A 14,901-nucleotide genomic window follows, 5' to 3' on the forward strand; every position below is an offset into this window, starting at 1 on the left:
CCAAATCTCTCACTTTAGTCCATGCTACCATTATCTCTGAAATAACAGCATTTCTGATGATTGAAATTTAACCTCCTATCTAGTCCCTTTGCTTTTGTCCTCTAGTCCCCTCCACACATTTGTCTGTTTCTAAATTTGGAACCAAAGCAATTCTTTTAAAACAAATCACTCATGTCTCTATTTTCTGAAAATTCTCTAATGACTTCCTAACACCGTAAAAATCAGAATCCTTGGGGAAAGATGAATTCTGCATGGTTATCACCTATATGAGGAATTGAAAAAGCAAAGAAAGGTTCAGACATACTTTAAAATCAACTTTTGAAAGCTGACCTTAGAACTGATGCATCTAGAGTGGAAGAGGGGTTAGGCCAGGGTGGGGAGAGAGCACATTGGACTGTGTGGATACCTTGGTGATGGCTATACACTTGAAGGGGGAGATCCTATACTTCCGAAATACTAACAATGATATAAGCCAGTGGCACTACTAAATTTTATTTATTTATTTATTTATTTAAAATAGAGGCATGTTTTATTTATTTGTTTTGTTTTGTTTTGTTTATACAAGCACTGGGTACAGTCAGAAGCGCGGGAGGGTGAGAGAATTCACCAGAGCCAGAGCGGGGAGCAGAGCAGGCAGAAGGACTGAAGTACACTGCTGAGGGGAGCAGCGGGCGGCAGGAGAGGTCTGCGCGCCATGTGGGACCCTCCTCTGGTGGCCGGGGAGCAGCCGGGGATCGAACCAGCGCCGCAGAGGCCGCTGGCAGCTTCGCAACCCAGCGCTCAACCTCTGCGCCACTGGGGAGGCCCTACTACTAAATTTTAAAAAAAAGTTTAAAAAATCAAAATCCAGTGACCAACAAGGTTTCTATATTAGCATTGTCCCATGGAAAAATAATGCGATGCACAGTTGTAATTTAAAATTTTCTGATAGGACCTCCCCAGTGGCGCAGCGGTTGAGCACTGGATGGCGAAGCTGCCCGCAGCCTCTGCAGTGCCGGTTCGATCCCCGGCTGCTCCCCGGCCACCGGAGGAGGGTCCCACATGGCGCGCAGACCTCTCCTGCTGCCCGCTGCTCCCCTCAGCAGTGTGCTTTTGTCCTTCTGCCTGCTCTGCTCCCGCTCTGGCTCTGGTGAATTCTCTCACCCTCCTGCACTTCTGACTGTTCCTAGTGCTTATATAAATAAAAACAAACAAACAAATAAATAAATCTTTTAATAAAATAAAATAAAACAAAATTTTCTAATAGCCATGCTGAGGATGTTAAAGATAACATATGAAATTAATTTTAATATATTTTATTTAAGCCAGCATATCAAAATGTTGTTTCTACATGTATTCAAATATAAGAAATTACTAAATTATTTTATTCTTTTATATCAAGTCTTCAAAATCTGATGTGTATTTTATACAATTTAGATGCCAAATTATAGTTGGAAATACTTGATTTGCAATTAGATTCCACAAAATTTACAGTTGAAAAAGTAGATTCACTTATCTAAGTGGTTCTAAACATTCCTAATATTTTTCTGATAACTGCATCCAGTATTGGTTTTTAATTTGAATTTTAATTAAAGTTAAAAATCTTAAATTTAGTTCCCAGTCACATTTCTTTTTTTTAATAACATTTTTATTTTATTCATTTATTTTTTAGATTTATTTATTTATTTATACAAGCACTGGGTACAGTCAGAAGCGTGGGAGGGTGAGAGAATTCACCAGAGCCAGAGCGGGGAGCAGAGCAGGCAGAAGGAGCGAAGTACACTGCTGAGGGGAGCACGGGCGGCAGGAGAGGTCTGCGCACCATGTGGAACCCTCCTCCGGTGGCCAGGGAGCAGCCGGGGATTGAACCGGCGCTGCAGAGGCTGCGGGCAGCTTCACAACCCAGCGCTCAACTGCTGCGCCACCGGGTAGGCCCCCAGTCACATTTCAAATGCTCAGTAGCCACATGAGATTATTGGCCACCATATTGGACAATACAGCTCTTTGCCATCTGGCCCCTCTTCTCTGACCTCATCTCCTACTGCTTTCCTCTTTGCTTTTTCTGCTCCAGCTCTAATGACCTCCTGTTCTTTGATCACAGCTATTTCATAGCCTTTGCATTTTGCTGTTCTTGCCTAAAAAACTTTGTCCCCAAATAATTTATTTACTCACCTTCTTCAGATGTTTGCTCAAATGTCACCTTCTTAGATGGTCAGTCTCTCTATACCAATAACCTTCTCTCTCAAGTTTTTACATTGCCAGGCTGCCTTTTGAAATAAGGGAGAAGAGGGCTGAGAGAGGAAAGGGGACCTGATCTATAAAAGGAAGGCAGTGAAATATGAAAATTGTTCCATACAGACAAATAATGATCATGTTAGGTAAAAGCACAGAGTAAAATTAAATTCAATAAGTGACCATATCTTCTCAACTTGCTACTTACTAAGTACGTAGCTGAGAGGATTATCTTTCATCTACTGGCCCCTTATATTGATAGATTGTAAGTTCCTTGAATGCAAGGCTGTTATCTTAACCTCTTCTTTTACCATCTTTGGGACTTAGCATAGAACTTGACCGAGAGGCAATCTGAACTCCAGTTATGGGGACTACCTGTTGGTTAATCTTTGGTGTTTTACATGCTATGATACCTCCCTGCTCTCCCCTCTTTTACAGTGCTTGCAACTGATGTACTTGTTGATAGGCCTGCATTGTCTTTACATGGCCTATGCCTGTGATTGTGACGTGAACGTTTTTTCCTTTGCCAGTTCTTTTACATTTTTATTCATTTTCCAAAACCAATTCCTCTAAGAATCCTTCACTGAGTCTCCTAGCTTAATTAAGCACTTCAGTGCTGCCTATATGAATGTATACTTTGTTTTATATTCTAGCAGGGAATATAAACATATAAGCACAGTTACAGTGGAATATGAATTTGTGAGGGTAAGGGCATAGATCTTACTAAATATTCAAAACTCTTTAATGCCTTGCTCAGTGCCTTGTGTATAGTAGGTACTCAGTGCTTGTTAAATTGAATGAACCAGGCACAGAGGAGTCATAAGAGTTGCTATTAATGAGTGAAATTTTGTTGTTTAAAATGTGGGTCTTAAACCTGTGCCTTTTTAAAAGCCACATTGATGTACATCTGTGTGGAGAGGAACAGTAAATCAAAGATCAGTGCTTGGATAGGAAGGAGGCTAAGGGTCTGAGGTGCTTGGAGGAAGTTGCATGTTGGAAAACCAGAAGCGTATGTGTACCCAGAGGGACAAAACTCAGCAGTTTGTATCACAAGAAAACTGTTTTTAGTTTACCCTGGATTTTGCTCTTGGTGTATTATTTCTTGATAAATTTGAAGAGTTGTTCAAATCCCTGCTTTTAACATACTACAGTCTGACATCTGGGTAAAGATCATCATCCATCATGTGTTGACCAAGGGATTGGGACACATCATACTCAGTAGTAAGAGCCCTTCACATTCTGTGATTCTGTTTGTTATTTTGAGGAAACCAGACCTTATTAGCAGGTAGTTTAATGGTACTTTAGTGGACACAAACATTTTTATCAGTTTTGCTGCTTTCCTGCCACTGTTTATTTTTTATAAATAGGATATATACTTAAAGTGGATATTTGAATTGCATGTGAGGATATTTTAGTTGAAAACATACTTTGGGTTTGGATTAAGGATATAGTCATAAAATTAGATTTCATGCAGTTTTTCTCCAGATATTTTTTTGGTGACTCAAACACTTAAGTTGACACTATGTCTTAGCAATTAATTCTTTTCTGATGAAGTCTTCTGGTAAAATGGAAAAGTATTCCTTCCTCTCTATGATAATTTATTTCTAATGGCTATGTGAAAATATTCTTGCAGGAATCAGAAAGAAATAGCAGCGAGCAAAAATTCTTTATCTCTGATTCTTAAACATTTGTTCTTTGTTTTAAATAAGGTAAATTATTGAAAATTAAATATAAAAAGTTGTCCCCTCCCCAAATAAGAAATAGTACAATAGAACAAACCCAACAATATAAATAAAAGAGGTAAGTGTCCCTTCTTGTTCTTTATGTCTTAACCCCTCCCCCTTCTGTCTGGCCTCATTTAGTTAAGAAAAACTGTTAGATCTGATCAGTAACACTAATTCATAATTGTTTTTCTCTCACAGAAAGTGACACCATCATTTTAATTTTTTTTGCTTGTGTTTGCCTCCTAACACTGTATGTCCTCTGCATCAGCCTGAAGACCTCTTGTAACTCTACCCCTTATAGGCTGTTCACATAGTCTTTCCTTTTTTCTTGCTGATGGCCAGGTTTCTCTCCCTTTAATGGGTGCTAAACAGAAGTAACTTTCCTGTCTGTGAATATGTAGGTGACACCCAGCAATCAATTAAGAAATTTAGCTTACTTCTTAACATTTATAGCTCTTTCTTTCTTTTGGAAAATTCACCTCAAGGTCTCCCATCTAGTTATATTTTTAGTGAGAACTGGGTATCTTCTTTCTTCCCCATCTTACTATCTGTCTTGTCCCAGACTTTCTCAGAATGATTTAAGTATTTTGTGAACACTAATGCATCTGCCTTATGTTAGATTACATTGCTATTTGGTGTTGTGGGTGATGCTATGAATTTGTGATTTGCATGGCTTCAGATGTCATAATTTTTCCCCCCACTTTCTAGGAAGTAACAGCTAGCAGTCGCCACTATGTTGACAGGCTATTTGACCCTGATCCCCAGAAAGTTCTACAAGGTGTCATGTAAGTAGTATGTATTTAAGAGTCTATTGAAAAGTCTTGTTTGTTTTCATGTTTGAATCTGCCAAATATTATAATTTTGAAAATTCATTTTTTTCTTCCATTTTGGAAATCTGCCCTGATATTTATGACTTTAATATTGTGCTATAAAGAATTGTTGTGTAGTTGTTAACTGACATGGTTAGCTTTGGCTTTTGTAGAACATTTGTTTTACATTAAAAAAAAATGTTTCCTTAGAGAATGATTTTATGACTTTAATATCCAACAAAAGCTAGAGAATAAGTTGATGATCTTTTATAATTGGAAGGAGGTGGAGAATAGATCACTGGGGTTCTTTTGTTTTGCTCTGAGTTAATGCATTCTCTCTGAAGTGTGGATCTTCTAGTGATGTTTTAAATATCAGAAGTTAGAAAGCAGTCATTAGAAAATGTAAAGAGGGCCTCCCCGGTGGCGCAGCAGTTGAGCACTGGGTTGCGAAGCTGTCCGCAGCCTCTGCAGCACCGGTTCAATCCCCGGCTGCTCCCCGGCCACCGGGTAAGGGTCCCACATGGCGTGCAGACCTCTCCTGCCGCCCGCTGCACCCCTCAGCAGTGTACTTCGTCAGTCTGCCTGTTCTGCTCTCCACTCTGGCTCTGGTGAATTCTCTCACCCTCCCGAGCTTCTGACTGTACCCAGTGCTTATATAAATAAATAAATAAATAAATCTTTAAAAAAAAAAAAAAAAAAGAAAATGTAAAGAAACCCTTGGTTCTCTAAATGCCCTCCCCCCCCCCCAGAATTCCCTTGTGTTTAATGAGAGGAAAGATCTTTTTTTTTTTTTTTCAGTTTTTTTTAAATTTATTTTTAATGCTGTTTTCTTTTTGCATCATTGGTCATTTTTAAACAATATTTGCTCCCCCCCCCAACCCCTCAGGTTTAGTCCCCATAGAATTTCCTTCCCCAATGCACCCGTTTACCATCACCACAGTCCCCTGTTCTCCTCCCTCCCTCCCTCTGATCTGAGAGGAAAGATCTTTAAATATAATGTTTAAGGTTATAATGCTTTTAAAAAATTAAGTGGAGCTGTGTGGTAAGATTACAAGTGATTGAAAAATCAGTTCTTTCTCCTAAGAGCCAATTACTGTGTTTTTAACACATAGTGCTAAGGAAGAATGTTTAGACTAATTAGCCTCATAGGGCTGGGAACACAGAGGACCCATAGGTCTGAACTGTGTCCAGGGAAGGAAGCACACAGATAGGGTCGGGATGAGATACATTTGGGATAGCAGGGAGGACACGAGTCCCTTTCTTCTCTTACCTGTTAGTGTTATCAGCCAAACAGTACCTTCAGTTTAACTTGCTCAACTATGACAAGGTTAGGATATTTTGTTTATAGAAGTTTCTACTGAATTCAGTTCTTGTTCAGACCCTACTCCCCATGCTTCCAAAAACAAGCATTGTAGAAGGGATGTCTTGGGGGGTCTTATGGATTTGTAAAGTGAAAGCAAGGTAAAAATGAATAAGGCTGCTTGACTATTTAGTTGAATTGAAGAGGTGAGGAGCTGGGTGGAAGTCCTTCACCCTGAAATATTTAACACCTATCCTTATACCTCAGTTTACAGAAACAGGAGATGCTATTTCTTCTTATCTCATTATGTTAGTTTTGCCTTTATTCTCTTAACTATGAGACTATATAATGAATTAATCAATCTCTTTATACATTAGTTATGATTGTTACTAGAAAATGGCCTTGAATCCATTTGTTAACTAAATCATTTTTGGTTGTGCCTGTGCATGTGCGTGCATGCACATTCACACTATCGCACACACACTCACACACACATTTTAGTTGAGGGGAGTATAAGGTTTAATTTAACACTCCTTAGGCAGATACCACACATAGTTATGTATATTGGTAATTGTGGATTTTATTTAAAATCATCAGCAAATAGCTTATTTGGAAATGTCACTGATTGATTGTAGAAGGCATTGTTATTATTTTTATTATTACTGCTAGTATGATTTTTTTTTAAAGTCTTTTTTAAAGATTTATTTATTTATTTATACAAGCACTGGATACAGTCAGAAGCGTGGTGGGTAGGGGTGAGAGAATTCACAGAGCTGGGAGCAGAACAGGCAGACTGACAAAATACATTGCTGAGGTGAGCAGTGGGCACGGCAGGACAGGTCTGCGTGCCATGTGGGACCCTCGCTGGCCGGCCAGGGATCAAACCAGTGCTGCAGAGGCTGTGGGCAGCCTCACAGCCCAGCGATCATCTGCTGCACCACGTGGAGGCCCTGCTAGTATGATTGTTTAGGGGAAGAGCTAAATTTATCAGTCAGGGATTCTGCATGAATGACTTGTTTGTATCTTGACTAGTTGTATCTGATATGAGTAGCTAATTTGAGTGTTACTTGTCACTTTTAGACATTTTTTCCATTACAAAAGAACACTATAGCTTCTCTAAATTTGATGAAATAGCAAATAAAGCATTAAAATACACTGGGAAGAGTGTAATATAACCAACTAGCTAAGATATAGTTTGATAGTCTTAGTGCCTCTTAAAAAATTTTTGAGTCTCAGATACTTAGTTGTCAGTTAAGGCAATAAAGTTCTTGTGAAGGGGATGGTAGAGTGAAAAGAGTATGGCTTTGGAGTTGAATTCCTGGTTCTGACAGTTCCTGTTGGATTCCCTTCCTAGCTGTGTGCCTGGGCAAATTACTTTGCTTTGTTGAGCTTCAGTCTGATCATCTCTAAAGGGAGAATACTGCTCATCTTGCCAACTTGTAAGAATTAAGAATTAAGTCACAAATATGAAATTATATATAAATATAAAAATGTAAAATAAAATTCAGTGCCAGTATGTTGTGGTTACCCTACAAATTGGTACATAAATGGCTAGTTGTTATGAGCCCTAATTTAAGGCAATTTCATATAAAATAAAATGATTTTTTTCAAAGAAGGGAGAGAAAAAATAAAAAAAAAATTCAAACTAAAGAAGAGGGAGAGGGGCTAAAATTCTGGATTCAGAAAAGAAAATGTGATCAAAGACACATTACATTAAACATGATTGCTAATTACAATACTAAAATCTATCTATACTGTAGTCTCCCTCCTCTACCTTTTTCACTGGGAATACATTCCAAGACCCCCAATAGATGCCTGAAACCACTGATAGTGTATATTATGTTTTATTGTATGATAAAATTTAATTTATAAATTAGGCACAGTATGAAATTAACAACAACGAAATAGAACAATTATGATAATAATGGACAATAATATATACTATATTAAAATTTTTGTGAATGTGGTGTGTGTCATTCTCTCAAAAGACATTATTTGTAATGTTTTCTGATTCTGGCAACAGGTAAGCAAAAACAAAATCACAGCTGAAGGGATATTTCTATAGTTTTTTTCCCAAAGATTCATTTGTGCATACAAAAACTGGAGTACAGGCCAGAGGTGCAGGGGGGGGGGGGGCGTGAGAGAATTCACCAGAGACGGTGGGGAGCTCCCCTCAGTAATGTATTTCAATCAGTCCACCTGTTCTACTATAGTTTTAAAGGGACAGATCACTCAAAATCTTTTTACTTTATGTGAAAATAGGGATGTATCTAGTGTGATTTGATGAAGCTTCCTTTTCCCTGGAAAAGAAATATTCTTTTTGATTTAATTCTTTAGTAAGCTTTGTCACTGTCTGAAAAGTAAGTGTATATAGTAAAGAGAATGAAAAGTGAATGGTATTTTTAACATTTTCTTTATTTTTAAATTATTGATAGAGGAAAGGCAGAATTAAAATGATGTTTAGGGAGAGTGTTGTCTGATTCTTTCCTTTTTATACACATTTCACAGCTACCATTGAATCACACAGATACCATTACTAGACCAAAACAGGTAGACAGGAATTGGCAACAGAGTGTAAACAACCAAAGGCAGCTTACTAATTTTAGGGAAGAAAAAGATATAGACGGAAGTAGTCAGCTTTGAATCCAAAATATCCAATTGGAAAGACATAAAAGAATTGTCAGCTAGCTTTAGCTGCAAAACAATCAATTTTATCATTTTCTAGCAATATTAAGTTTGGTTTTCTCAATAGATAATGTGAATATATAAAACAGGAAAAACAAAATTGGAAAAATGAAAAGTGAATAATGAGTTTTCATCAGATCTGTGACTAATCTCTATGATTGAATTAGATCCATAATCTTACCCATAAATACGGGAACTTATTTGTAGATAGCCCATGTCAGTAAAGGACCACTTTACCCAGACAGTGAGTGTGCCTTTGTTGAAAGATATTAAGCATCAGGACTGCTTAATTTCAGTTGTTGAAAAATGAGGAGTTATGTGGAGATAACTTTTTGTAGTAGCACAGTATTTGGCATAAACTTGAATGGACCAGTTATCCTTTTGCATAATCAGGTTTTGAAAGAGCAAAATTGCAAGTACATAACTGAATAGTTGATTGTTAGGTAGGAATAAGATGTGATCCGAGAGCAGGAAAGTCAGTTATGTAGGTCATAAACTTTGCCTTTGCAACTACAACAAAGAGTAGATGTATCAGATAAACTGTACTGAGTTACAGATTCCAGCTTCTTCCAGTGTGGAGACCTATGTATTACTTTAGAAAAACAATTACAGGATATTTCTTGGTGATGTTACTGTGGTATTAGCATAGCCATGTTAATTCTTATATTGAAGATTCAAATGTTTTTGTAACTCATGAGTCAAAACTGTTAAAACATTGGTTTTTCAGTGTGTCCAAACTAGAGGACCTGGTCAGACTTTTACTTCAGTGATTCTCCATCAAAAGATCAGATATCCCTGTGTGGCCTTACCTTGATATACTTTATATTAACAGGCAAAAAGGTAATATAAGCAAGTATGTTTGACTTTGTAGTTTCAAAGTGAGTAGAACCAGAGAACTAGAGTGGATTTGTCTGGCAAACAGTTGTGGATCCTATAAAAATTGTGTGGTTTTCACCAATACCCATTTCCTCTTCATGTTTGAAGACTTATTCAAAAGAATCTTCTGAAGTATTTTTAATGTACTGAAGAAATAAGTTTATTTTGGTAATGCTTACTTGATTTTCTGATTCTAGGAAATTATGTACCTCTAGTTCAGTAGACTGTAGATAGGTTACATTTTCCTGCATGAGCTAAAGATATAAGCTCCCATAAAGTCAAAACTTTAAGAATTTTTAAATGATATGTTTTAAGGTAATTCAAAGATACATATATATTTGTGTGTATGTGTGTGTATATATATGTATGTATTATATGTATTATACACACATATATGTATTATACACACATAAAATCAGTTACTCTTAAAAGTATCATTGGGAAGCATAAACAAAGATGTCCTTTGTTAATACCAAGTGAAATAAAGCAATTCTGAGTCTTACTTGTTTATAATTTATATGTTCTGAAGTTATCCAGCCAGAGAATTATGGTGAAAAGGGTGGTAAAATTCTCTAGAAATTATTAGATCAAAGTGATATGGTCTTCGTATTTGTGTACATGGCATTAACTTTGAATATCAAGAATAGTTGTATATTTGTATGCATGTAAGTATATATCTTTTCATACTTATAAGCCACTTAAGTGTATGCTGCTTATTATTCCATAATGTTCTAGCATTTTTTGATGTTTGTAATGATTACGTATGTAAAATATTAACATGCTATATGGATGTTTTGGCATTTGTTATTAATATGGTTTTGATATTTCATTCTTCACTTTGGAGAATGTAAAATGACTTGTAAACATAAAATGAAGAACTAAATACAATAGCTTCTTCTGAGTCGGTATTTCTTTCTTTTTTTTTTTAAGATTATGTATACAAGAACTGGGGTACAGGCCAGAGGTGTGGGGGCTGAAAGGAGTCCCCAGAGACAGAGTGGGGAACAGAACAGGCAGATTGACTGAAATACACTGCTGAGGGGAGCAGCGGGCGAGTCAGGAGAGGTCTGCTGCGCCATGTGGATAGCTCTCTGGCTGGGGATCGAACTCGTGCTGCAGTGGCTGCGGATAGCTTCATAGGTTGTGTCTTAACCCCTTCCACCACCAGGGAGGCCCTGAGTAAGCATTTCTGTAAATTAGAACTGTATCTCCTACTACACATATCCAAAAATCTACACTACATGATGATTTGTTTATAAGGATGACCTAAACTACTGCCAATTCTGAGTTCTTTTCAACTTGTATATAATAATGGCCAATAAATGCCACTATTGAAAGATGATGTTTACTATAATTTTTCATATGCCTTTAGAATCAAGCCTTATGTTAAAAATAATTTTAGTTAAAATACTATGTAATCACCTAATTCTTCTTAAATTGACAATTCACACATGGCAATGGTAGCTTTATTTGGAATATGAATGTATTTTAATCCCTAACCTTGACAGACAATGAAAGTTTATTGTACTTAGATTTTTGATGTTAGATTCTCCAAAGAGGACATCATAATAATTATAATTACACATATAGAGCTGTGAATGTTTGTAATTTTCCAAGCAACTTTGTAAGTCTTTACCTGTTGACTTATTCTAGTTAACCAAATATGTATTTTCTCTTTTTTTCATGGCTGTCTTAATGACGAGTGAGTTTATTAATTAATACGTAGGTCAAATTTTATACTCAGTCTGTAGTTTTCAGTACTGGTGTACTTTTTGGCTACTTTGCACCAGTTAGAACAAGAATGAATGTGCAGTATTCCAAACGAAAGCTTCTTCAGGTAAGTGATAAGTGTATTGGTTCAAAATGAAAATGACCTAGTTGATCTTTAGCTATAATTTTCCGGTTTTGGGTGACATTAAGTTTTCGATTAAAATATATGTTATTTTGACTGTTTGGGACTAAATAAATGCATGCTTAATTGGCAAGCTGTTTTCCAGCAGGTCTAGGTCCTATTTCTTTTTTCACTTTTCCTACCACTTTAGTGGCAAAGTGCAGTGTTTGCTTTCTCTCTTGGTTTTGATAACCATCGCTAGTACTCCACTTTAGACATAGGCTGTGATAGAAGCTATACATGTTGTGTTAATATTTGGGCCCTTTACCTCTACCACACTAAAAGTTATTAATCTCTTTCAGAGCAAAGGAAGGAAGTAGAAAGGTTTGCCTCCATGCAAAATTGGGTACCTCAAAACTACAATGAGATACCATCTTACACCAGTGAGAATGGCACATATTAAAAAAACTAGCAACAACAAATGTTGGCGAGGTTGTGGAGAAAAAGGAACTCTCCTGCACTGTTGGTGGGAGTGCAAAGTGGTCCAGCCACTATGGAGAGCTGTGTGGAGATTTCTTGACCTAAACATAGAGCTTCCATATGATCCAGCAATTCCACTCCTAGGTATTTACCCAAAGGACACAGAAACATCAATTCCAAAGAGCACCTGCACCCTATGTTTATAGCAGCACTATTTACAATAGCTAAGCTTTGGAAACAACCCAAATACCCAAAAATAGATGACTGGATCAAGAAGATGTGATACATATACACCATGGAATATTACTCAGCATTCAAAAAAGACAAACTCATGCAATTTGCAGCAACATGGATGGTGCTGGAAGGGATCATGCTCAGCGAAATAAGCCAGAAAGAAAAAGAAAAATACCAGATGGTCTCACTCATAGCAGGAATCTAGAAAACCTAAATAAGGGACCAGGAAAAAGAATAACTATAAGAAAAAAAATATCAAAATCAACAAACAACTATGAACCAGAGACACTCTATGGGGGGTGGGGGCCAGGGAAAGGAGGGATTGGGGTCAAAAAGGGGGTTGTAATTGTATGGGGAATATAAAAATAAAATTTAAATTTAAAAAAAAAACAAAATTGGGTACCTCTTGAATCCATTTATTATTGGGCAAATTTAAGATTCTAGCTAAATTTTAGTTGAAGATAAGTCCCTTGCTAAGGGACTTACTCTCCAAGCTTCCTAGCATCCTCTGTAGACACCCAGACTTGAAGTGATCACTGAAGAAATGCCATGTATCACATTTCTTGTATCTATAAATCACCTTGTTAACTGCTTTCTCAAAATATCTTTTGGTGTTTTTTTTTGTTTTAAAATAATTTTATTTTTTTTAATATTCATTTTTTTATTTTTTCCATCATTGTTTATTGTTAAACAATATTTGCGTCCCCCACCCCCTCAGGTGTAGTCCCCATAGAGTTTCCAGTGCACCCGTGCACCATTACCTCAGTCCCCTGTGCTCCTCCCTCCCTCCCTCTGATCCCTCTCCCTCCTTCTGCCCTGCAGTATGTCTCTGATTTATAATTTTCTGTTTTTGCTTTGTTATGTTTTGTACTGCTACTATTTTTTTACACTGATGTCTTACTTGATTTGCCTATTTTCCTGCTAGAAGTGAAATCATCCGATATTTTTCTTTTTCCTTCTTATTTATTTCACTGAGAATAATTCCTTCTAGTTCCATCCACGTTGCTGCGAATGGCATGAGTTTATCTTGTTTTGATTCCTGAATAATATTCCATTGTGTATGTATGCCATATCTTGATCCAGTCATCTGTTTTTGGACATTTGGGTTGTTTCCAGGTTTTACCTTTTGTAAATAGTGCTGCAATAAACATAGGTGTACAGGTGTTCTTTTGAATGAATGTTTTTGTGTCCTTTGGGTAGATCCCTAGTAGTGGAATTGCCAGGTCGTATGGTAGCTCCATTTTTAGTAGACTGAGGAACCTCCAGACAGCTTTCCATAGTAGTTGGACCAGTTTGCACTCCCATCAGCAATGTAGGAGAGTTCCTTTTTCACCACATCCTTGCCAGCATTTGTTGTTGCTTGTTTTTTTTGGTAAGTGCCATTCTTACTGGTGTAAGATGGTATCAATGTGGTTTAATTTTCATTTTTCTGATTATAAGGGATTTTGAACATTTTTTCATATGCCCATTGGCCATTTGCATTTCCTCTTTGGAGAAATGTCTTTTAAGTTCTGCCCATTTCTTGACTGGATTGTTTATTTTGTTTTTGTTGAGTTGTGTGAGTTCTTTGTATATCTTTGTGATCAGTCCCTTATCAGTTGACTAGAGTGCAAAAATTTTTTTCCCAATCAGTGGGATTTCTCTCTGTTTTGGTTAATGTCTCTTTTGCTGTACAGACACTTTTCAGTTTGATGTAATCCCAGGTGTTTATCTTTTCCTTGACTTTCTTTGGTTTGGGTAATGAGTCTTTAAAGATGTTACTGAGATGTATGTCTTGTATGTTTTACCTATATTTTCTTCTATATATTTTGTGGTTTCAGGTCTTATGTCCAGTTCTTTTATCCATTTTTAGTTGATTTTTGTGCATGGTGAAAGGTAGTAGTCTAGTTTCATTTTTTTGCACCTCATAGTTTTCCCAGCACCATTTATTGAACAAACTGTCCGCGTTTCATTGCATATTCTTTGTCAAAGATCAGTTGTCCATATAAGTGTGGCATTATTTCTGGGCTCCCTATTTGGTTCCATTGGCCTGTGTGTCTGTTTTTGTTCCAATACCAAGCTGTTTTAATTATTATGGCTTTGTAGTATAGCTTGAAGTTTGGAAGTGTGATACCTCTTTTCTCCTTTGTTTTCATCAGTAGGGCTTTGGCTATTCGTGGTTTTTTGTGGTTCCATTTGAATTTCATCAGTATTTGTTCTGTTTCTTTGAAGAATGCCATTGAGATTTTTATTGGAATAGCGTTGAATCTGTATATTGCTTTTGGTAGGATGGCCATTTTAATAATGTTAATTCTTCCAGTCCATGAGCAGGGGATGTCTTTCCATTTCTTTGTGTCTTCTTCTATTTCTTTTAACAGTGTTTTATAATTTTCTTTGCATAGGTCTTTCACCTCTTTTGTTGTTATGTTTATTCCTAAGTATTTGATTTTTTTTGTTTCAGTTTCTAGATTTCTTCTTCAGATTGTTTGTGTATTCAAAATGTCCTTTGTATTAATGATTCCTAGGGCTCCAACCCCAATCAATTTCACATAACCAGATTCCTGGATAGATTGATTAAGTCTGTCAACAAACATTCAGTGCCTGCCAGGTGCTAGACATTGTGCTAATATGGGAATATATAAGGATGAATAATATGGAGGATCCAAAGTCTGATGAGGAGTCAGATAACTAAAGAGATAGTTCACTGTAGTTTGATTCAGGAAGATTATGATAATGATAAAGAAAGGGAATCTTGGGACCACAAAGGAAGGA

At 36.8% G+C, this 14,901-nt stretch overlaps 1 protein-coding gene across 3 annotated transcripts in view; it reads left to right on the forward strand.

Moving 5' to 3' along the window:
• Positions 1-14,901, forward strand: part of ARMC8 (armadillo repeat containing 8) — a gene marked incomplete at both ends in the record, with an annotated part of 104,064 nt that overhangs the window by 18,954 nt on the left and 70,209 nt on the right. For all 3 annotated transcript variants that reach the window (XM_084232849.1, XM_084232851.1, XM_084232850.1), the window contains one exon: positions 4,644-4,720. In XM_084232849.1, the coding sequence (XP_084088975.1) occupies positions 4,644-4,720 (77 nt within the window). The remainder of the gene's footprint in view (positions 1-4,643; positions 4,721-14,901) is intronic.

The sequence above is a fragment of the Talpa europaea genome (assembly GCF_964194135.1).
Source record: "Talpa europaea genome assembly, chromosome: 4".
Taxonomy (NCBI): Eukaryota; Metazoa; Chordata; class Mammalia; order Eulipotyphla; family Talpidae; genus Talpa; species Talpa europaea.